This window comes from Heloderma suspectum, chromosome 13 (genome assembly GCF_057233095.1).
Source record: "Heloderma suspectum isolate Gila_16-S chromosome 13, 16-S_ref, whole genome shotgun sequence".
Classification (NCBI taxonomy): Eukaryota; Metazoa; Chordata; class Lepidosauria; order Squamata; family Helodermatidae; genus Heloderma; species Heloderma suspectum.
Window position 1 is genome coordinate 27,983,652 of NC_139470.1, and position 23,561 is coordinate 28,007,212.

At 49.0% G+C, this 23,561-nt stretch overlaps 2 protein-coding genes and 1 long non-coding RNA gene across 11 annotated transcripts in view; 2 read left to right on the forward strand and 1 right to left on the reverse strand.

Moving 5' to 3' along the window:
* LOC146336259 (uncharacterized) overlaps positions 1-321 on the forward strand; it is a 47,506-nt gene extending 47,185 nt beyond the window's left edge. Inside the window, exons 28-29 of the mRNA XM_084819270.1 lie at positions 105-163; positions 296-321. Coding sequence (XP_084675396.1) covers positions 105-163; positions 296-321 — 85 coding nt within the window. The remainder of the gene's footprint in view (positions 1-104; positions 164-295) is intronic.
* A 774-nt stretch (positions 322-1,095) lies between these two features.
* On the reverse strand, positions 1,096-9,376 carry LOC146336260 (uncharacterized). Of its 2 annotated transcripts, none has more exons than XR_014785712.1 (2): positions 9,070-9,376; positions 1,096-7,365 (listed from the first exon to the last, which is right to left on the reverse strand). It is a non-coding gene; the product is annotated as an uncharacterized LOC146336260 (long non-coding RNA). The 2 variants fall into 2 exon arrangements; XR_014785711.1 differs by having other exon boundaries at positions 8,791-9,376.
* LOC146336261 (uncharacterized) overlaps positions 8,293-23,561 on the forward strand; it is a 31,598-nt gene continuing 16,329 nt past the window's right edge. For 3 of the 8 annotated variants that reach the window (XM_084819497.1, XM_084819498.1, XM_084819500.1), the window contains exon 1: positions 21,443-23,440. In XM_084819497.1, coding sequence (XP_084675623.1) covers positions 23,200-23,440 — 241 coding nt within the window. In that variant the 5' untranslated portion in view covers positions 21,443-23,199. Of the gene's footprint in view, positions 9,129-9,508; positions 10,133-20,362; positions 20,593-21,442; positions 23,441-23,561 lie in introns of those variants that run through there. The other 5 variants (XM_084819503.1, XM_084819502.1, XM_084819504.1 and 2 more) reach the window with 5 other exon arrangements.

Below are 23,561 nucleotides of genomic sequence, written 5' to 3' on the forward strand. Positions count from 1 at the left end.
GTCCAGCAATGGTGCTTTGTCCAAACTGTAGTCCGGGATGGAATAACTGTGGCCAGAAGCGTTCAGACTTCGGAGCCGCTTGTTTTCTCACTGCTGTTCTCCAGGAGCCAGGCCCCTACGTCTGGAGGATCTCTGGAGGACTTTGACCTCCTTTCCCAGTTTGGTACGTTTTACCACTGCAGCTCGTCTTCCTGGTTGGGCTCACCCGTTTCCTTGCCAGTTGGCCAAACCGCTCATTTTTTCCTTTGTTTGAAAGGGTGTTTAATGCTCCTCTTCCTCCCCCCACTCCCACCAGGGTCGGCTTTGTTGGGCATCCGCTAAGGCCCACACCCAGGCAGGGGCATTCCTGCTGTCTCCCGGAACTTCCTGGCCCTAGTGCTTCTCTGCCCTTGCTGTTGCTACCTGCTCGCCTGGCATCTCCAGGCAGGCACGCCGTGACCAGAGTCAGGAGTTGGCGCTGCACTGCCATTTCCTGGCCACTCTCCTTCCAGGTGGTTGTGTGTATTGGGCCTAGAAGGAGAGCGCAAGGGCATGGGCAGTAGGGACAGTGGTGGGGGGGTGGCACGTGGAGCGGAGGCCTTGTCGAGGGCTTCTTGCTTAAGGGCCCCCCAAAACGAGAGCTTGCACTGCCCCAGCCCCCATGGCATGGCTCTTGTGCCTTACATAGCCACGTGACAGGCAGAAATTCAAAGGTGCAGCACCCCACCAGAAAAAAAAGTTGGCAACCCTACGGTAAGGCTTCAGCATCGGGGGTCGGGGGAGGTTAGATTAAGGGGCAATCCTTATGCATATTTAGACAGAAAAATGTCCTACAACTCCCAGCATCCCCCAACCAGCACAGCTGGCTAGAGCTTGCTGGGAATTGTGGAACTTTTTTCTGTCTAAGCATGCATAGGATTTCAAAAACTTTTGAGGGCATGAAATGATTATTCGGGCAGAGAATTTGCTCACCTCACCGCCACCCCCGTTGTTTCTCTAATGAAGACCTGTCTGGGGGAATCATGCGAGATGTAGCCCAACATCTGGAGGACACCAGGTTGGGGAAGGCTGGTATATGCAGCACTAAATAGTGTGAAAACAAGGAAGAGTCTTGTGTCACCTTCAAGACCAACAAGTTTATTCTGGCATAAGCTTTCGTGGACTGTGGTCCACCTCATCAGATGCATGGAGTATTATGGAGAGTTTCAGGTTTTTTATACAGCACATGCAGTGATGGTGGTGGGGGAAGAATATAATGTGGGGCTTTTTTTCATGCAAGTGCTGAGTTTGGACTCATTTTGGTTCACATTTGTGAATGGGCTAGTAGCTGGTATAATCTTGGCTGACTATTCTTAAACTTTGTTCAGAGTTGTTTTTCCCCACTTGCCTGTACCCGCGCTTTTGGAGGTCCAGCTGATGGCTACGCACAAGAGGGCTTTCTCAGTAGTAGCACCCCGAGTGTGGAACTCCCTGCCCGGCGGAGTTAGGTTGTTGTCCTCTTTATCCAAGTTCTGGAAGCAATTTCTCTTTAAACAAGCACTTGCCTCTGTTTAATTTTACGTATTGGCTGCTAATTTGGTTCTTTGTAAGTTTTGTCTTTGCTGCTGCTTTTAGCTGTTGCGTTTGTTTTTTTATGTTTTAATGTTTTGTAAATTGCTTTGAGTGGCTCCTTTTTTTTGGAGGAAAATACATTTCTATTTAAATTGCCTAAATAACTTACGGTGCAATCCTATGCATGTTTAGACAGAAAAGAAGCTGGCTGGGGAATGCTGGGAGTTGTAGGACTTTTTTCTGTTAAACGTGTACAGGATTGCGTCATAAATGAAGGGTAGAGTATCAATTGTATGTTAGAAAAAACAAATGCCAGCAAAAAGACCCCAAAAGATTCCCTAAGAAGTGGCAATAGATTTGTCAGAATAATTTTTTCTTCATTAAAAAAAGAGAGTTAATAAGTGTATATACTTCTACTAATAATTCTCAGAGAAGATACAACCAAAAAGGTTTTGTGTTGAACTAGATGTCAGAGGAGATACGGAGATGCTGCCAAGACGAACATTCTGTGCCATGTGCCCCCTTGTGAAGTCAGAGGCCAACAGCTAATAAGTCATGAAATATTCCAGGCAAGTGGAATCTGCAGATGTGGTTCTGCTGCCCATCCAAGAGCAGAATTGATCCGTTTTAGCGTTCTTTATTGATGCACGAGTGCAATTCTGGGTGCAACATGTATGTCAATATCCTCATGCTTGTAACTAAACATATAGTGTGTATGGGTCCATCCTTCATCTGAAACCCACCCCACCTGTTAATAAACAAAGCTAAAATGCCTAAATTATGCTTTTGGAGGGGCAGCACGGCCAAGCTGGTATATTCCACCTGCCCATATTGATTTGTGACTTACTAGCTGTCATAAATGATGAGGGCCCCTGTTTCAAAACCACCACCACCATGCAGAAAATCAGCAGGTCAGGCTTTTCACAGCTTGAAATAAGTATTCTCACCAGCTGATGCCCGTACATCACGTCGCTGTTAAAGGCACGTCTACAGGAGCCGGCTGAACAATCGGCAATCCTACTTGTGCCAGGCCACGGGGTGATATGACCGGGCACATCCCAGATAAGCAGGCGCAACCAGCCCGCCGCAATTCTTGCTTTGTCCGAGGCCATTCTTCCCTGACCTGGCGCTCTCCAGATGCGTAGAACTGCAACTCCCATTGTCCCCATGACCAGTGGCCATGCTGGCTGGGAACGATGGGTGAGCACCAGGTTGGGGGTGGCTTTCTTTGGAGGAAAGCTGTGCTGGTCCACCTGAGCAATTTGGGTTTGTGGCTGGCCGAAACACCATTTGCCCTCTCCAAAGCCAGCTGCTTCCTGGGAGCGGCTCATGAAACCTCCAGGTTTTGCTGCCTGCTTGTACCAAAAAAGGGCTCCTAGTCTGATGCACCGCGCAGCGTTCATAGACTGTAGACTGCACTGCACAGGGCAGCCTGAGCTCACGGGGAAGTCTTTATTTGCAGTTCCTAAAAGGGCAGGGTTGGCGTGTCACGATACAGAGAACCTGTGTGGCTTGTATCGAAACTGGCTTTCAAGTAAGTGCTTGGCGTTGATATAAGTGGGAGTTTTCCCACAGTCAGAACAGTTGATTCTTCTGATGATCAGGACATTCCAAAGGAGAAACAACCTTCACCATCAGAAAGTGTGAAGACACTGAACGGGTACTTCTTCATGCAGTGCATGTTTTGAACCCACCGGGAAGAGATCTTCCTGGTTGCTGCTATTTCCACCAAGAGGCTATGCAAGGCAGGGGTCTCTCTGTTTAGAAGAGAACTTTTGTCTTTTTCATAGGGTTCTTTCTCCCTGCTTTTGCCTCCTTTACAGCCAACAGAACTTCATTTTTAAAAGCAGGGTTAATAAACAAATCAGAATGGTTTCCTTTCCTATATTCACTTGTGCTTGCATTCACATTTGTGGTGCTGACGATGCGTCTCGCTATGGATAAACAATTTGCCACATTCGACACATGTAGAGACAAGCTCCTACATCAGTTCCTCCATGGCGAATCAAATTCCTTGCCAATGTGGATTCTCTGATGTGAGGCCAGTCCAGAGATCCATTTGAAGCTTTTCTCACACCTGGAGCACTTGTAAGGCCTTTCACCCATGTGGATCCTGTGGTGCTGAATGACCAGAAAGCTGCTGCTAAAGTTTTTCTCCCACTCTGGACATTTATAAGGTTTCTTCCCAGTGTGGATTCTCTGATGTTTAACAAGGGTGGAGCGCATGGTGAAGCTTTCCCCACACACCAGGTATGTATAAGGCTTCTCTCCCATGTGGATTCTCTGGTGCTGAATCAAACCTGAGCACCACCAGAAGCTTTCCTTGCAACTATTGCACTTTAAGGCTTCTTTCCCATGTGAATCCTCACGTGATGGGGACGATGAAAGTTTAAAGTTCTTCTTGCAATAAGAACATTTAGAGGGTTTTTTCCCCATCATTGGTCCTGATGTGTTGTTGCAGCAGATGTGAGTTCTGAGATAAATTTGTGCGGTTACCAGAGCTGTAGGGTCTCTCTCTTGGATGGGGGGGTTTGCGATGCAGAAGATACAGTTCTGGCTCAAACCAGTTTGCTGCTTGCAAAAGGGATGCTTACGAAGATCCTCCTCACTTTGAGTCCTATACTGTATGAGGTGAGACGTTCTTGCCACATTCAGAGCATTTACTGGGGTTTTCCTTCTTGCAAATCAGTTTAGATTTTAGACATGGAGAGATACGGCGGATACATTTCTCTACAGCCAAGTCTCAAATCCAAATAGGAAAATGGTTGTATTTGGTTGGACCAGCTTCCTCTGAATTATACAGAACTCTTCATCTGTCAGTTTTTAAATCTGGTTAGTACTCAGCTATGCAAGTCTTCTGGTGGAGAAGTTCCCATTCGATTGGGAAGAGTACGCTTGGGGGCAGTGTCTCATACTGGATTTAGGGTTGGGGGGAAATGTTTAAAATCCCACAGATGCCAGTCTCAAATTTTGGGGATGCAGCACCTGACTTTCAGGCCCATGATCTATACAGGGTTGCATTTTCAGTTTTAGGAGCCTGGGGCACCTGATGCCTGGGGTTTTTTCCAGCCCTGCTGAAGATATTCAGTATTTCATTCCTTTATACATACATCAGTATGTAGTGAGACACAGTTAAGGGTGGGGAGGAAGTCGAGTGAGTGGTGCGTGTCCACATTTAAAGTTATATGGCATTTTCCGTGTGTGTGTGTGTGTGTGTGTGTGTGTGTGAGAGAGAGAGAATATTCCATACCACAGGAAATTAAAGCAAACCTGGGATTGATACATCAGTTTAGGGTGCAATCCTATGCATGTTTATGCATAATCCTATGCATGTTTTTGGGGATGCAGCACCTGACTTTCAGGCCCATGATCTATACAGGGTTGCATTTTCAGTTTTAGGAGCCTGGGGCACCTGATGCCTGGGGTTTTTTCCAGCCCTGCTGAAGATATTCAGTATTTCATTCCTTTATACATACATCAGTATGTAGTGAGACACAGTTAAGGGTGGGGAGGAAGTCGAGTGAGTGGTGCGTGTCCACATTTAAAGTTATATGGCATTTTCCGTGTGTGTGTGTGTGTGTGTGTGTGTGTGAGAGAGAGAGAGAGAGAGAGAGAGAGAATATTCCATACCACAGGAAATTAAAGCAAACCTGGGATTGATACATCAGTTTAGGGTGCAATCCTATGCATGTTTAGACAGAAATAAGCCTACAACTCTGAGTATTCCCCAGCCACCATGGCTGGCTGGAAGAAGCTGAAAGTTGTAGGACTTCTTTCTGCCTAAATATATGCCATAGAATGCATATATTAATTAAACAAAATGGGAACACAAATGGTTTGTAGAGGGGAGATCTATTTATCCCAGGCTTCCCAAACCTGGGGCCTTCATGACATTTTGTACTACAGTTCCCATCAGCCCTGGACAGCATGGCCAACTGGCAAGGGTGATGGGAGTTGTAGTACAACAATCTAGAGGCCACACGCTTTCCTACTCCTGGCCAGCGGACACAGTACTCTGACAAATCATCTGGCATGGGGTGCTTTCAGAAGAGGCTTCTGTGGCCCCATTCAGGACTTTTATGGGTGGCCGGATGATGTCCAACTCACAACCTTCCCGTGTTTTCCCACTCCTGCTTCTGCCTTTTCTCTTACGGAAGAAAAGACAGAATAGCTGCGCAATGCCTTCTCACTGGTAGTACTCCGTCTGGAAGCACCTGGGGGAAGGCAGCTTCCCTCGTTCCTATTCCTTTGTAACGTGGTGGCGCCGGCGCTCAAACAAAACGGCAGGCCCCTGCCCCGCAGAGCTTGCAATTTCAGGGAAAGGTTGCAGAACAAAGGGAGGGAGATGGGAGGCAAGGTAATGCGAGAAGCCCCTGCCTCTTGTTCAGCTGCAAGTTGTTGTTAAGTCGTTCAGTCGTGTCCGACTCTTCGTGACCCCACAGACCATAGCACACCAGGCCTTCCTGTCCTGCGCTCCCTCCCGGAGTGTGCTCAAGTTCATATTCATTGCATCCGTGATGCTATCTAGCCATCTCATCCTCTGCCGTCCCCTTCTCCTTTTGCCCTCAGTCTTTCCCAGCATCAGGGTCTTTTCCAGAGAGTTTTCTCTTCGCATTAGGTGGCCAAAATATTGGAGCTTCAGCTTCAGTCTCTGTCCTTCCAATGAGCACTCAGGGTTGATTTCCTTTAGGATGGACTGATTTGACCTCCTTGCAGTCCAGGGGACTCGTAAGAGTCTTCTCCAGCACCACAGTTCGAAAGCATCAATTCTTCGGCGCTCAGCCTTCCTTATAGTCCAGCTCTCACAGCCATACGTTACTACTGGGAAAACCATAGCTTTGATTAGACGGACCTTTGTCGGCAAGGCGATGTCTCTGCTTCTTACTATGCTGTCTAGGTTGGCCATAGCTTTCCTCCCAAGGAGCAAGCGTCTTTTAATTCCATGGCTACAGTCACCGTCTGCGGTGATCTTGGAGCCCAAGAAAGTAACATCTGTCACTGCTTCCATTTCTGCCCCTTCTATATGCCAGGAAGTGATGGGGCTGGATGCCATGATCTTAGTTTTTTTAATGTTGAGTTTCAGACCAGCTTTTGCCCTCTCCTCTTTCACCCTCCACAAGAGGCTCTTGAGATCCGCTTCGCTCTCTGCCATTAGGGTGGTAGGGCTGGCTGCATTTCTCCTTTCGCCCTGCCTCCCCCCCCCCCCGCTATCCGATGTGGAGCGCGCAAGCGCAACGGGGGGATCCGGCTTAGCTCTACCTGCCTCCGCTGCTCCAGCGTCCAACGTGCCTGCGGAGCGGACTTGCCAGTTAACCCCTTCATCCCTACAGCGAGTGCTAATTCCACCCCCCTTTCCCTTTTCTTTGCCAAACCCCAACAAGCATTCGCTTTTTCAGGCAGCGCCTTCTGCAGATTACAGCGCCGGGAAAGGGTACAGGCGCCGTGGCTGGTTCAAGCGTTGGGAACCTCTACGTGACGAGGACCCTGCCCTTCCATCCTCTAGCTGCAACCACGCCAAACTCGCCTCCATCTCGGCTGCACCCCACCCTGAAAACGGGGGGGGGGCTTTCCGACGACGAGTCTGGCAGGGTTGCCTCCTGACCAGGAAACAACGTCTAAAGATCTTTCTGCCTTTAAGAGCCACTTCTGCAGAAGCCAGCAGGCGAGAATGGAAGCGTCGTCATTACCTGTTCGCGTCTGTAGGTCACACCACCGCTAAAAGCACAGGAGCAGAGGCTGGTTGGAAAGTTGGCGACCCCAGGCGCAGCAGAGAAAGGCGAAGCCAAGGCCGCCGTCAGGCTCCTTGAGAAACCTCCAGCGCGCGTCTTCACGTCGCTGCCGGGAACCCAGAACAAAGCAAAACCAAAAGGAAAGAAAAGGGAAGTATTGATTGGCAGGAACGAACTTGGCTCCAGGAACAAAGGGGTTAACGGGGGGGGGGAGGCGGGCAGGCGGGCCCTGCCCCTGCGAACTGGCGTCATCATCTGAGCGAGAGAGAAAACTAGGAAAGTGGATCATTCCACACGTAGCCTGGAGGCAGGTTGCGAGCTGCCTGTGCGTCATAGAGGCAGAAAAATACAAGCGGCATCACTTCGGGTTGCCACTCGCTGCATATATGCGGGGCAGGATGGAACATTAGGGTGTCTTGTCGCATTATTTCTTTGCAACGGTTCCCCCCCCCCCCACATCATCATTTGGGAATCGGAAGGAGCACTATCCATGAAATATCCCATCCGTCGACATGGATGGGAGAAGGAAACCTGGAGGTGCAGGAGCCTTCCACACTGGAGGCGTTCAATCTGTCGGGGATGCTCTGACTTGGACTCCTGCACTGAGCAGGGGTCGGACTCGATGGCCTTGTAGGCCCCTCCCAACCCTGCTATTCCATGATTCTTTGTGTTGGACTGCAACTCTAGAGGGCACCAGGCAGTGGAGGCTGGTGGCTCTGATTTCAGTGGAGAGTTGAGCTGCTTGGGGTTCCAGCCAGAACTGTAAAGATATCCAAGGTGCTGAGCCCGCTTTGGGGATTGGGTTCAGCATCTTGGATAGCTCCTTTAGAGTTCTGACTGAAACCCCGAGCAGATTCACAACCCCACTGAAATCGGAGCCACCCGCCTCCACTGGCACCAGGGTGGGGAAAGCTGGATAGATTTGGGATCAGCTTTTTTGCTCCAGTCTCTGGTCTTGCAGGATCACCACCATCACCATCACCACCATTCGATGCCTTTCTGAAAACCGCAACAACACTCAGGGCGTCGTACAGCAGGAATTAAAACACACACAGATTTAGAACAATTTAGAACTATTTAAAAAGCCAAGTCCCCACAAAACAAGTAAGGGCGCAAACCCACGCATGCTTCGACAGAAGGAGTCCTACAGTTCCCAGCATTCCGCAGCCAGCCGGGAGGTGCAGGTCTTATTTTTCTGTCTCAACATGCGCGGGATCGCACCCTCCGTTAAGGAGCCCCGCATCCGGTGCAGAGCGAGGTCCTGTTTCTCCTGCACTCTTGAGACTGGCGCAAGAAAAAGGATCCCTGGCGAGAGAGTCAATAAAGGATAGCCGCGGTATTTACGCGCTGGGACTGGATGGCGCCTCCTGTTCCCGTCTAGAAACTGGGCCGCAAACGAAAGCCAGCCGCGCGCAGGGTGGCCAACTCCAGCCCCAGCACCTGCAGCTATGCGTTTTAACAGCCGCCTGATCTCTGCAGCCATTTCAAAGCAGAAATTTGCATTTCTTCTTAATGCCACGAAAAGTTTCACCTGCTGGTTAATGGCGTGACGTTGCAGCTCTGAGAAGAGCACAGAAGCAGGCCTGGGAAGCAGAAAGAGTTCGGGGTTGTTTTTTTCTGGACAGATGGCAATCCTTCCCAGAATTTTTATTTATTTATTTATTTGCAAAGTAATAGTTTCCCTCCTCTCCACAGTTCGCATCTCTTTATTAACGTCTGTCGACCCCCCTTAGTTTCTCCCCTAAAACAAAATTTTAAAAATCCCCAGAGCGCTCCATCGCCAGCCTTGTTTACTCAGAACTCAACCCACCTGCGTTACATGTAAATCCCAGGGAAGCGTGCTGCGTGCTTACGGGGCTCACCTCCAAGGTAAGTCTATACCCTGTGCGGTTTCCTGGGAGGTAGCCCCATTGCATTCTCTGGTTTACTTCCGAGTAAGCACCTTAGTTGCTGCCCCCCATTTTTTTTCCTGTCCCCGATTTTAGAGCCGGGGTCTCTCCGCCTCTGGGGAGCGGACACATCCTTCCGGACACGGCGGGAGCCAGCGGAGGCGGGCGGCTCCGGGGTCAGCGGGGCTGTGCATCCGCTCTGGGCTTCAGTCCGAACCCCGCAGGAGCTCTCCAAGGTGCTGAACCCGTTTGGGGGGTTGGGTTCCGCACCTTGGAGAGCTCCTTCAACGTTCTGGCTGAAACCCAGAGCGGATGCACAGCCCCGCTGACCCCGGAGCCGCCCGCCTCCGCTGGGGCTGCTTCCTCCCGAGTAAGCCTGCCCGGGATCCCGCCGCGCCGCCTCCCGCTGGCCGCGCGCCGCCGCCCAGCCGTGTCCACGGGCGCGACCTGCGCCCCCGTCTCGCTCGCCCCCAGGCACGCGGGAGCCGGCCAGGCGGGGGCGGTGTGCGGATCCCGGCCCTTCCGGAGCGGGGTGCCCGCCGGAGAGGAAAGCGTTAAACCGCCGGGTGAGTTTTGGGAGCCACCCCGTCGCCTTTTCACTCTGAACCGCACAGTCGGGAAGGCGGAGCAGCGAGCAGGAGCTGTCCCGTCCCCTGCTTGGCTGGGTCGTGCTGCTACAGGGCTGATCCGGATTGCGATCCGGATTGAGCCGGGGCGCCTGCTGCCAGCGCGACCCTCCGCTCCTCGCTCGTCCTTTGCAAGCGGAGGAGAGGGGCGGGCCGGGAGACGGCTCTTTCGCCGGCTGCAAGAAGCCACCGCCACGGCCCCGATCCTTGCGAGGTCCTCTTGCACGCCTGTCCTCGCGCCATGGGAATACTCGTGGGTAAGCGGCGTTCTCAGCCAGAGCCGGGCCCCGCGCCCCAAGCCCGTGAGTGTTTCCTGAAAAAGTGAGCCCCCGCTGCATTCGATGGGGCTTACTCCCAAGTAAGTACGCAGAGCGCTGCCCGGACTGTCAGCGAGTTTGGGTGGCTTGCCTCTGGCTAACGTAAAAGGCTGGCTGGCCTGTGGGGCTAGTCCGAAACTGCTGGAGTTTGCCGTAAAGGGGGAAACCTCTTTGTGTTGTCCCTGGACCGAGGGAATGAATGCCGCTCTTTATGAATCTTTTTTTTAGTGTGTGTGTGTGTGTGTGTGTGAGTGTCTGTCTGCTATATACACACCCCCACCCACCCACCCACACACTCAAGAGGATCTTATTCTGTCCCTTCCCCACCCATAAATAACCGTACAAAATGCAAATATAACTCGGATCCCTTTGTATGTTTGTACAAATATTGCCACCGCACAATCGCTTGAAAGCTGGTCTTTCAACACAAGTTCTGCCATCCCGGCAGCCACTGAAGGAGTAGAGAGGGTGTCCTTATTTTAACACACCCATTTCAGCACACTTAGGCTGCAATCCTATACACACTTACCTGAGAGTAAGCCCATTGAGCTCCCCAGGACTTACTTCCCAGTAGATACGCTCAGTATTGCACTGTCAAAAAATAAAAATTAAAAAAAAAGAATCCCACTGGATCAAACCAAAAGTCTATTTAGGCAGTAATTGTTTGAACATTTACTTGCGACTACACCTTCCTGAACTCGGTGGGACTTACTGCTGAGTAAAAGCTGGCCTGCTTTTGGTGGGCCTCTTTTAGAAAGCTAATGTTTGGGCGCCTCTGGAAGCGTTTTCTCCCAAAAGCTGGCGCTCAGAACTATACTGCTCATGGAAATGGAGGTTCCATTTATCTGTTTGCTACTTATGGGAGTTTTAACATCCTGCTTTTCCATTCCAGAGCAACTAACAACCTGCATCTTAAAAAACAAATCATACAACATAACAGCTGCAAATGCAACAAAAGAGACAAAAGCAAATAAAACATTCCAGAAGGAGCAAAACAAAACAAAAATACGGGAAAAATATTATTGTGCAATAGTATTTGTAAGTCTCCTAGCATGATGGGAAAAGGTGGTATAATGAATAAATACAGCATTATTCATTAACTGAAGACTTTTGCAGTGTAATCCAGCTCTGAGGCCTGCAATAAGACATTTACATCGTTGGACTTTCTGATCAATCCCTGGCAGGACGGAAATTAAAAAAAAAAAAAATCACACAGAGATCAGACCTGCCAAAACCAAGAAGCCTTTAGATGGTAATGGGCCACCAATAAAGAGGAGGTGCTCAAAAGCCTCTCCTCCTCCATGGCTCAAGCAGTATATATGTATTAATAAATAAATATATCTGGAGGTCACCAAGCTGGGGAAGTTAAACCAGTGGCAGCTATAGGATGCAATTCTAAAGCAAAGGTCTAAGCACAATTCCTTGGGAGTAAGTCCCACTGAACCCAATAGGGCTTCCTTCTGAGTAAATATGGTTAGGCTCATGCTGCATTACACCTCCTTCCAAGTGAGATAATATTTTATTCTTAAATCAGTGTAAATTCTATAGGTTTTTAGGACATCCAGGATGTTGTCCTTAGTTCTGGCATTAAATCCCACTTTAATAGGGTAGGGTTGGCTGAGCTGGGAAGTTCCTAGTTCAAATGTTATCTGTGCCATGAATTAACTGGACGGTCCAATGCAAGCTGCCATCTTTGAGCCTCTTTCATCTGTGATAACACTGACCTACCTTACAGGGTTGCTGTAAAGATTACTGAGATAATGTACGTGCAGTGCTTTGAACACTTTGACCTGGTTTGAACATAACGACAACCCATGGTTTGAACAACCCACGGGTTGTCATGCACAAGCAGGAGAGAGCAGGCGCATTGCCTCCTGCATGCCCGCCCCTTCTGCTTGTTTGTAGGTTGTTAGGGTGACGTCCAAACCCGGACGCTTGGGGATGTTCATGGGTTAAACAACCTACAGTTAACCTATGGTTTGTTCTTAGGTTAACTGTGGGTTGTTTAACCCACGAATTGTAGATTGCTGCTGGAAAGTGGAAGCAGCTCCTGTGCGACACTCATCCCTGCAAATTGTGGGTTAATCCACGATTTGCTGCGAAGCCCTGATGTGCGAACAGCCCTTCCAAGTGGTTGTAGATGCTTTAATTATTGTTGTCATTTTTCTCACCTCTAAAATGGGTATAAAGCTAATTCCCTGACAGGTTTGTTCTGGCAATGATCAATGGGCTATGTACTGGGAAGCAATTTTCCTATTGTTGTTTGATAATAAAACAAATGGGCCGCAAATATAGACACTGTCGTGCAGCTTTCAGCCTCTCCAGCAGAACTTAGGGCCTGCCTGTACTACATATTTAAATTGTTTTAAGGCTCATGGGAACTGTAGATTGATCATCCCTACTATGGCCCAACAGAAATACAATACCCTGAATTCTTGCAGATGGCTGGGGGGGACAACCCACTGCTGGTTGAAATGTTTTAAAACTTAGAAGTCTAAGACGTCTATATGCCCCCAAGAGTTTGCTCTCTCTTTTCAGAAATATTCAGCTTTCTACCCTTCCATAATATGAATTTCTGGGCTTTGTATGTTTTGATGGTTTAAGGGAATGTCCTACTTTAACAATGCAATCCTATGTTTGCTCAGAAGTAAGTCCCATTGAGCAGAATAGGGCTTGCTCCTTAGGAACTCTGTGCATATTTCCCCTTTTGGTAGTGTGGATGTGCAGAATTTGGTGCTGGTTTTATATCCTGAATGTTTGGAGCTAGTTTTGCCAGCCTTACCAGAAACAGGAGGAAACATCTTGGCCTGTGGTGTATTTGCATATGTTAATTCATTTAAATGCATGCATGGTTTTTAAAACGGCCTGTTGTATAACACCCAGGCTTGCCACTTTGTCCAGAGAGAGCGTGCGCGAGAGGGAGCAGGCACTGTTCATTTGCATATATGACTTCATTTAAATGTGTGCATATTTACGGTTGCTGGAAAGAGGATGCTGAACTGGGTGGAGGCCAGAGGAGGGGAAGGGAAGAACCTGTCAGGCAGGTTTAAAATGGAGCCAGTACCAATTCTGTTTGGGTGCTGGGAGTGACTGGTGTGGACGTGTTTCTAGCTGCTCCTGGAAATGGACAAAGCTGTGATGCTTGGCTGGGGAGCATGGGCAATGGCGCTTGTCGGGGTCTTGGGGATGAACTTGCTGCTGTTGTATGTTAGGAGCAATGAAGGTGTTTGGTGTGTGTGTGGGGGGCTTACTTCTGGGGCAGGGTGTCAGATTAACCTAAGCCACCCAGGAAATTCATTGAAGAGTGGGGCATTTATTTTGTTTTATACATGTAGAACAAATTGGTCAGTCAAACGACTCTTTTAGCAAATGGCTAAATCTGCAAGGGATTGCCTGACCTTTGATCACATAGTATTATGCAGGGCCAGCCCAAGACATGTTGCTGTCTGAGGCAAAGGACAAGATGGCACCTCCTCCCCAGTGCATGTACAGAAGATAACTGGACGGGTAGCTGAATCTTACTTCAGCACTGGCCACCCTCCGGCACACCTGAGGCAGAAGAAGCTGCCCCCCCCACATGTGCCACCTGAGGTGGCTGCCTCACTCAGCCTAATGATAGGGCCGGCCCTGGCATTATACAATACTTCCCTTTAGCCCTGTACATATCCCATTGTTGGAGGTGATACATTCCACATTTTATAAAATTTCACACATGGTAAGGGAGTTTATTGAGTTTATTCAGGCCTCCACATAAGAAGTTTATTCAGGCCTCATCCTCTCACATTGTCGACCTGCAGGCTGAGGAATTGCCTGACTGAATGCTTCTCCTCGTAAAAGAATTCCTCGCATGTAGAAAGCCAGCATGTCACAAACAACGCTAGGTTAGGCTAGGGCATTTCTCCTTGTCGTGCTAGATTTCTTTGCAACGGGAAGTTTTGCTTTTGTATGGGAGAGTGTTCAAGAACATTCCCTCTACTAGCGTGTCAGGGAGAAGCGTTTCGGCTTAGCCCGCTCCTTGACAGGCTAATTTTCTGTGTGGAAGGAATTATTTGACTCGAGCATTCCATCATGTAAATCCTGCCCCCCTCCTGCCGCAGACTGACGTGGTGCAGCCCAGATACGGATTTCCTCTGTTAGAATTAGGAAGAATTTGGGGTTTTCTTTCCACAATCAAAATGCAGGACTTGATGTTGCAGGGTAGATGGACAGTCTGAGGTGATCATCTTGTCTCCCCAAACAAGGAATCTTTTTGGTGTGAGACAAAAGAGGGTTGGACTCGATGGGGGGGTTGGACTTGATGGCCTTGTAGGCCCCTTCCAACCCTACTGTTCTATGATTTATGAAATCCTGCCCCCCCTTGTTGAGTCACTCATAGGTCATTCAGATTTGCTGTACCCATTACACAGAATGTAGAGTTAGAATTCTGGATTATGCCACTTCAGCCTGCAGGTGGGGGCCACATTTTTGAGTGCTCCCCTTCAGATATGATGTTGGGAGAGATGGAGGCGGAAACCCAGCCCTTACTCTGTCCGATGGTTCAAGCTTCGGCACCCGTCACTGTCCGAGGACCATCCGAGCAGTCTGTCTCAATTGCCCCTTTCTGAGCCCCATGACAGCACACTGCGGCAGCAAAGGCTGGCATGCTCAGCACGGAGGGCCGCCATGGAAACGTTTCAGGAGCCAGAGGGCTGTGGCTTATTTGCATGTTTAATCTGCACATTGCTCATGCTGTTTGCATAAAATTTGCATGAATGAGCTGGACTCTGGGGGCTGCCTTTTGAATGGACGGCTGTGTAACGCCTGTTGGTGCAATTCTTTTCCTATGACTGAGACATTATTTTAAAAAGGGAAATTTCTTAAAATGCTTTAGTGATGGCTCTCTTTTAAAGTAAATTAAGATCTGTCTCTCACACGCGTGCGCGCGCACACACATTTTTACTTCACCAGCAAGATGTAGTGTGGCCAATGGCTTTAAAAAGAGATTCCATTCATGTAGGAACATTAGCCTATCTGTGAAGAAAACTAAGTGAAATCTCCTTACACCCAGGCAGTGCTGATTACTTCCTCCCTTTCCTTTTGTGTTTAATCCCCCTGTCCCATTAGATTGCAAATCTGGGTCTTTCCCAACCTCCAAATGTTTTGGACTACAACTCCCATCAGCCTCAACCAGCATGGCTTAGGGGTGATTGGAGTTGTAGTCCAAAACTGGAGGGCACCATGTTGGGGAAGGCTGACCTTTGAGGTGCTTAATAAATATTGCTAAACTTTGCCTGATCAGAGAATGCTGGGCTGGATGGGTTTTGGCTCTGGCTCATCCAGGTCTTTCTTACGTTCTTACGTTTTCTGATTAGAGTTGTGATTTTGATGACACCGTTATTCTTCAAATGCTGGAAATTGTGACGAATTGCTACTCGCAAGTGGGTGGCTTGGCACACTGGCAAATCCCAGTATGGCTTAATGGGTTTCTGTTGCGGATTAAATCCTTAAAATTGAATGGGAAATTGATCTCTTTCAAACACTGTGAATTGGGTCAGATTAGGGGGGACTCTTTTCCTGGATCCAGGGTTGGTGCCTTGCCTGTTGCTAACTGCAATTAATCACACCGTGTTTGTGCCCTGATTTAGGGTGAGTCGCATCTGGTTTGGTCCTTTGTGAGCCACCCTTGGCAACAGTGGGTTATAAAGCCCCCTGAAACTGGAGTTTCCAGCGTGATGCCTGGGGGCACCAATGCGCCCGCAGACATTTCTCTTGGCACCTGCTGGGCCCCCTGCTGCTCCTTGTTTTTAATTTTACTTCTTAAGACTTTAAAAATGATTATTATTTTCCTTGGAGGCTGGTATGCTGCAAGGCAAAGTGCTGCCCACCAGCACCATCTTTATTTGGGTTCAGAAGAGAGTGATTTTGTGTTTTGGAGCTCACACCCCATCTCTGCCATGTCCTTAGGTTCTTGGACAAGTTACTTTTCTTTTAGTCTCACCAGTTGCCTTCTGGGAAATGAGTGTTTTGTGACTGGCCATGGCCACAATTTTATGAATGGGGAAGCCCCCCATGCCTTCCATTTTGGGAGGCTGCCCACAACACTAGTAATGTTCTGAATGTGCTGACCGACCCAAAGAGGTTGGGGTACTCGTGCCCTGCAACAACCAAACTGAGTGGTTGCAGTCAGGTCTACCCACATGGTTACAGCCATGTTGGCCAGAGCCCTGCAGAACTGGCTTCCACATCGGCTTGGCCAAGTGTGTTGAAACAGAGACATGACTCTCGTGTAAGACTCCCTGTGCTGGCTGGAGCATGGGTCAGAAGAGAATATGAAGTTTGTTTTCAGGTCTGTCTTAGTTTAAACCAGCTTTCTCCAACCTGGTGGCTTCATATTTTTGGACTACAAATCCCATCATCCCTAGCCAGCATGGCCAATAGTCAGGAATACTGGGAACTCTAGTCCAAAACACTTGGCGGGTGCCAGGTTGCAGAGGGCTAGTTTAAAAGTTTAGATCCAGAGAATGTATTGATAATAGTAATATTCTCTGCATTTGTTGTGAACGGTTCCTGTAATTATTTTGCATATATCTGCTGGGCAGAAGGTAGATCTTTGGGTGATTTGCAGTAAATTGGCAAAGATTTCTGACTCCCACTTGTCTGACAAGAGCAACAAGTGAAAGCTCTCCACCACCACCCATAAATTCGGTTGCTGAAAAAAACATTTTGGGGGAAAAACCAGGGGGGACTTCTGTATGAAAGGGCTTGTGAGCTTGGTTCCAGTACTGAACGCAAGGTCCTGGGCTGAGCGCATGCTCAGAGGCACCCTGTTCCTTAATGCTTAGCCAGTGCATGTCTGCCTGAGCCACTATTTTGCGCCTGGCTCTGGCTGGTTCTAAAAGAAAGCAAGGTGGACCCCGCAAGCCTGGCATCTGCCCCCTCCTGCTATCTGTATGTCTTGCATTTCGTTCTGCCTTGACGGCACTCTAATTTTTTTTCTTTTCCCTGCTCATGAGGCTGTGTTTGTATCTACCAACTCAGGATGACTTTCCAGGCTTCTGATGACATGAGCTGGGAATGATGGGAGTTGCAGTCCAACACATCTGGAGGGCATCAGATTGGGGAAAGCAGCTGTTGGGCTCAGCTTCCAACCCCAAGGAATTGAGAAGTTGAAAGATCGGGAGGGATGAACGCATCTTGTGCACGTGTGTGTCAAACTGGGATACAAAACCTCACATCAGTAGGCCAAATCCCGTCCCCCCTCCAGGCTCACAATCTGGCCCTCCAGTGTTCCCCAAATGGCCCCCATCCCTTTCCAATCCCTTTCCCCCTGACCACTGATCATTCCTGGCTTTTGCACATATTTTCCCTGTTTCAAAAGGTTGAAATGCCTCTCCTAAAGCTTCCTTACTGGCAGGAAGAGCTTGAAGCTCCAATAGGCTGCTATTTTTGGCCCCACCTCTTTTGCCTTTGGCCCCACCCCTTCTGCCTTTGTCTCCACCCACCTCTGGAGTGTGGCCCCCAGGAGCTTCTCCGAAACGGAATGCAGCCCTTGGACTGAAAAGAGGTTCAACACCCCTGATGTAAAGGCATGTGCATGAACACGGTTAATGTAGGCTGCAATGTTATCCACATTTACCTGGGAATAAGTCCCATTGAAGTCAGTGAGGCTTACTTCTGAGTAAGACAGGTATAGATTTGTGCTGAGTTCTTTCCCACCTGTATTGCAGATAAAAGTGCCACCTTACTGTGTTTATACACACACACACACACACACACACACACCACCAAACTGCATAATGAATTTAGTAGTGAATTTCCATGAATCTGGAACGGGCAGATTTTTAAGTCTTTATTATACTGACAGCACGATCCTATATACCTTTACTTAGAAGTAAAGCGTCAACAGGGCTTACTCTCAGGAAAGTGTGCATATAGCATTGCAGCCTTATACTCTAATGGCCTTTGAGGAGTCAAACATAGGTTACATTATCTAAGGAAATCCCACCATCTGTTTCCTTCCTTTAAAAAGCAATTTCGAAAGGGGGGATTTTGGAGTGGGAAATCAGACTGGGGAGGGGGACCCCCTTCTCAACTCCCCACATGATTTGCATAATCTGCAAAATATGCAGCAACCACAGCGGCAACCACAAATGCTGCCTGGATTTGTGCAACTGGAATATGGCACCCCTTAACACACCCCAAAGGTGCAGGGAAGCAGCCGTGGCTTGGCGGTACGTGTGGCAAGAAGAGACAGCTGTTCGTTTTTAGGAGAATAAATAAAGCAATTGTGCTTGGGCTTAAGCTCTTCCTGGAAGGCCTCTCCTCAATCCCAGATGTGTGCAACTTCAACATGTTGACTCTGTGATGGGGCAAAAGCCTTCTGCACGGACCCAGAGGCACTCTCATATTTGTTATTGGCAAACGAAGGGCAGGTCTAAGGCCTGATTCACACACACGCGTGTCGCTTGATGAACGGCAGCTGAGTGCGTGAACTGACTGCGGGGGCCCCCACACCGGTGGCACCCAGCGGGCCGGTGGTGCGAGAGGGAGCAGCGTGTTGCTGGCTGGCTTGGAGCCACCATTTTAATTTCCCACAAAGCCTCCCGCAGCTGGGTGTTGTGGGAAAATAAATGCTGCTCAGTGCTGGGGGTCTTGCTGGGACGGGGGGCTCAGCAGATGCCCAAGGATGCTGTGTCTGGCTGACCCCACTGAAAAGTGCTGACTTTGGAGTAAATGTGGACAGTGACATAGTGGAACCAGGGCACAGAGGGATGCAGGGCCAGCCCTTTTTCATTAGCCGGGACCCTGACATCACCTGCCACCGCCTCAGAATCCCCTATTTCCTCCAAGCTTAGCTGCAATCCTCATCGGAACTGGCGGGTGGGGGTGGGGATAGATTTTCCCAGCAACAATCTCTTGTTTCCTGTTGCAATGCAAAGTATGGGGGGGGGGGCGCTTGGTCTGGAATGGGCAATTCAAACCCTTTCGCTTTACAAAAGACCTGTTCTTGTGCAGATGAAAACTGCTAGAACTGGTTTGTTGATGTGGATCAGGGGCATTGCTGCGCCTGGGACCATGCACACTAGCCCCAAATCTATTTTCCAGGTCCCTGAATCTATTCCTCCGAGCCCTGAGCATCCATTGGTCCCAGTGGAAGGTTTTTTTCTCAACTGAATTGCCATGCACGGGGCAAAGTTCAAGGGGGAGTACATCTTTTCAAGAGTTCTCTTTCCTCTTCTCACGTGCTGCAACATCACTACCACCCAAAATCTTCCCCTCCGTAGAAATTGAGAAAAAAACCTCTTTTTCATTGGTTAAGGATGATCTGGGTTAGGCTGCAAATTAATGGAAGAAATTATTTTATCTGGGGTGACTCGCCTCCTGTGAAATGTAAATAAATCCTAGTAATTATTTCTAAAAGTGTATATAGAGATATAAATTAGCATATGCAGATTTTATGCAGATTTGTTTTATGGGCCTGGGCCCAGGCCCTAAATCTTGTAACTGCCTAGCAACATCCCTGATGTGGGTCGGTTGACCCAGCTGCCTGGATTTGGGGTCTCTCCTTGGGAGACCACCATGCTGAGTGTCTGCCCTTCAGAATTTACCACTGTACCACTGAATGTGGAAGCCCCGTTTGTGACGCTTGGCTACGGAAGTGACCTGTTCACATCTGCAACTGGTCCCTTGATGGATGCTGCAGTTGCTGAGCAAAGGTCACTGCATGCGTTCCCGGGGTGTGAAGCAGGGCCCTCGAGGTGAGTGGAGCTGCTGACCACACCGCTTCCTTGGGAGGGAGAGCCCGCTGCAGGCTCCCAGACAGCAGAGCTGCGTGCCAGGAAAATCGTCTCTTCCTTCTCCCATCCTCCCTGCACAGAAGCACGCCAAGTCAAATGAAACGCCGCCTGCGAGGGGGAAGAAAACAGGCGATGACTTAGCCCCGTCCTTCCTGAACCCAGCTCCTTCCAGATGTGTTGGACCGCAACTCTTGTCAATTTCATCCTGGGGGATCGTGGGAGGTGTAGTCCAACACATCTGGAGGGCACCAGGGTGGGGAAAGCAGTGTGAGCCTTCATGCAAATTCCCTGTATGGAAATTAGCTCGGGGGAGTTTTTCCCCCCTCCTGGAAGCAAAGGGGTGATTTACCTAAGCTTCATGCACGTGTATTCAAAGCCACCGACTCCTTTTGGTTTTGAAACTCCGCACTGGCTGTCCTGCCTGGTTTTTAAATTATACTTCTCCCCCCACCCCACCCCCCCGCCGCCATTTCTTCTTTCCTCCCCTCCTGGCAGGCGGCAGAGCTCCAGCCAGAGCCCTCCTCTTCGCACGTGCCTCGACTCCGAAAGGCCTGCCTGCAGAAGGGGAGCCGTACGGCCACAGACGGCCACAGTACTGACACCCCCAGCGCCCCACCCACGCAGCGTTTACTTAGGCTCCAGGGAAAGCGATCGAGCCGTCATCGGTCCAGTGCAGAGAAGTGTCCGCTTGAGAGATGGCTGGAGCCGCCAGGCCTGCTCTTCAGGTAGGAGGGCCCTTCCGCTCATCAGGCCGTTCCGTAACCTGTTCTGTGGGTTTTTATGAATATGTTATCATTTCTGTAGTGCCACACTGGAGAGCCAGGGTGGTGTCGTGGTGAGAGTTGGGCTGGGAACTGGGAGATCCGGGTTCTAGCCCCCACTCGGCCATGGAAGCTCACTGGGTGACTTTGGGCCCGTCACAGACTCTGAGCCCAGCCTACCTCACAGGGTTGTGAGGATGAAATGGAGAGGAGGAGGATAACGTAAGCCGCCTCGGGTTCCTTGCAAGAGAAAAAAGGCGGGATATAAATGCAATAAATAAAATAAATAAAGGTGGGTGGCAGGTTCCAGAAGCGAAATTGATAGGACGCTGCCCCAAGGAGCTTGCAATCAAAAGTACCAGTAGGACTGAGCTTAATTTGAGCTGGAGCTCAACTTGGGCTGGAGCTCAACTCTGTGTTCTGTATTGAGACCCAACACTAGAAGATGTGAAGGAAATCCATGTCCCTCTGCACTCCCATCCTGCCCACTAATTATAAGATCCAGTGGAACATTCTTTTGTGCAAGCCACACTGAAATGAAACTAGCGTGGTCATGTGTCCTGTTTTACAGAGGGCAATCCTCTATTTGAAGGTATCCTCTATTTCAGCAGTGGGTAACCTGAGGCCCTACAGATCTTTTGGCCTTCATCTCCCATGATATTTTCTTATTTTTATTTCTTTTATGATTACATGTATATCCTGCCTTTTTTCCTCTTGCAAGGAACCCAGGGTGGCTTACGTTATCCTCCTCCTCTCCATTTTATCCTCACAACAGCCCTGTGAGGTAGGTGAGGCTGAGAGTCAGTGATGGGCCCAAAGTCACCCAGTGAGCTTCATAACCGAAGGGGGATTCGAACCCAGGTTTCCAAAGTCTCAGTCCAACACTCTAATCACTTCACCACACTGGCTCCCTCAACATCAGCCATGCTGGCTAGAGATAGGAGTTGTAGGCCAAAACATCTGGAGGGCCACAGCCTCCCCCCCCCCGCTCTATTTGGCTTTCCAGTCCAAGTCTGGTTTCAAGAGAAAGAACTTCTGAGAGGGGGGAACAGAATTTGCCCATAGCACTACTTGGACAGCAGACGGAGCAGCAGACTAGCAATTCTTTCTAAATTTGCATTTCCCTCTATAAATTAGCACATCCAAAAATTAGCACATGCAAACGTTATGCAAATCCACGTCCTCTTCTGCTGTCTTTTTTGGTGGTGCGGAAGTGACCATTCCATGTACTGCCCCTGTTGTCGTTTTTTTTGCTTCAGTGGGGCTTGGGCAGAAGCTCCTGGTGGATTGGGCCCTGTGGGTCAAAGCTGGGTGTCCCGTCTCCTGCCCGGCTTTCCGTAATACTGGCCCAAATCCATTGGCCCGGAGGCCTGGAGCCTGTTTCCCAGTCTTCACCCCTGCACTCAAGTTAGGGCATTTTCTACTGGAGGAGAACCGTCAGTTATCTCCTCTTCCTGCAAGTCTTGCTTCTCCTCAGCATGACTATTATGGGATATATACAGCAGCTCCTGGCTCACCCACTGAGTTTACAGCATGATCTTCTGCACTTCTACTCAGAACTGAATCAAAGAATCTAAAATGGGAGCTTTACTTGCCCAACTGTGGATTCCAGGGTATCCTGAACACCATGTGCAAGGGGGCAAGTAGCGTCTGGATTGGGCCTAATTAGATGAGATTGGAAGGAACATTCTAGAAGCGACAAGCGAATAGGTGATGTTTGCACATCGAGCAGGTCCGTTCTGTGGGGATTAACTGATCTGACCCTTGGCCTTTAGCTTGGCACATTGGCTTGCAAGATTCATGTCAGACGTGCTGAATCAATTGCACTCCTTCCCACACCATGTCTGTAGAAGGTGCCGTCACTTGGCATATTAAGCAGCGGAGGTTGGAGGCTCCAATGTCACTGCCCCACTGACATCGGAGCCCCCAGCCTCCACTGATATTAAGGTTGCGCATGGGCACGGGAGGATTTTTCGCAACTGGGTCTTCAGTTTAAGGATTTGCAGAGACACTGGACTGGATTCTCATCTTCCTCCACTGCTGAAATGCCATATCACTACTTCATCCACCGTAGCGTTCCACAGAAAATAATACAGCTTGCAGTGATTTATCTTAAAGCAGATTTTTGTTTCTGGGCTGCTTTGAGGCTTAATTATCTTGCTGCATTGCTCTGCATTCTATATTAGCAAAGGAGTAGGGTTCACAGTATTTTGCATATGGCTATATGGAATGCCTTAAGCCAGGTTGAAAGTGGGTATCCTATAGTTCTTCAGGAAATAGGCAGCATCTGACAATGCAGAGATCAGTTCAGTTTTGCAAGAATGGCAGTTTTCATTTAAGAAAAATAAGCCAAGTTTCTAGCCCTTATGACGATATCTTTGCAAGTATGCGGGCAGTGGTTGATGAAATCAAAGAAACCAGAGATGGGTGGATGAATAAAGCTTCCAGTGCTTTGCATAGCTTTTCGCCCCTCTCCATGACCGGCAAAACTAGAATTACGCAATATTTTTTTTAAAAAAATTACCATATAAATTATGCAAAGTAAGAGAAATAACGTGATTGAAAAATAAGATGAACTCCCATGGCTTTACTTTCGCTTGCTTGGGACCGTGGGTGCTGCTGCTCCTGGAGGGGTCTAGAAGAAATAGATGTGTTAGAAATGCTTTGACTGCATTTTTATTTCAGGATCCGGTGACTTTTGAGGAAGTGGCCATCTACTTTTCCCCAGAGGAGTGGGAGTGGCTAGCAGATTGGCAGAAGGACCTCTACAAGGATGTGATGAGAAACAATTACGAGATGCTGATTTCGTTAGGTAGCTATTTGCCATTAGGTAGCTATTTGGCTTGCTGGTCGTGTTCACCCAAGGAATTTGGAGTGCTCAAAAAGGCAGGCTTTAATTTTTCCTTGTAATTTATATCCTGTTCTTCTTAAAA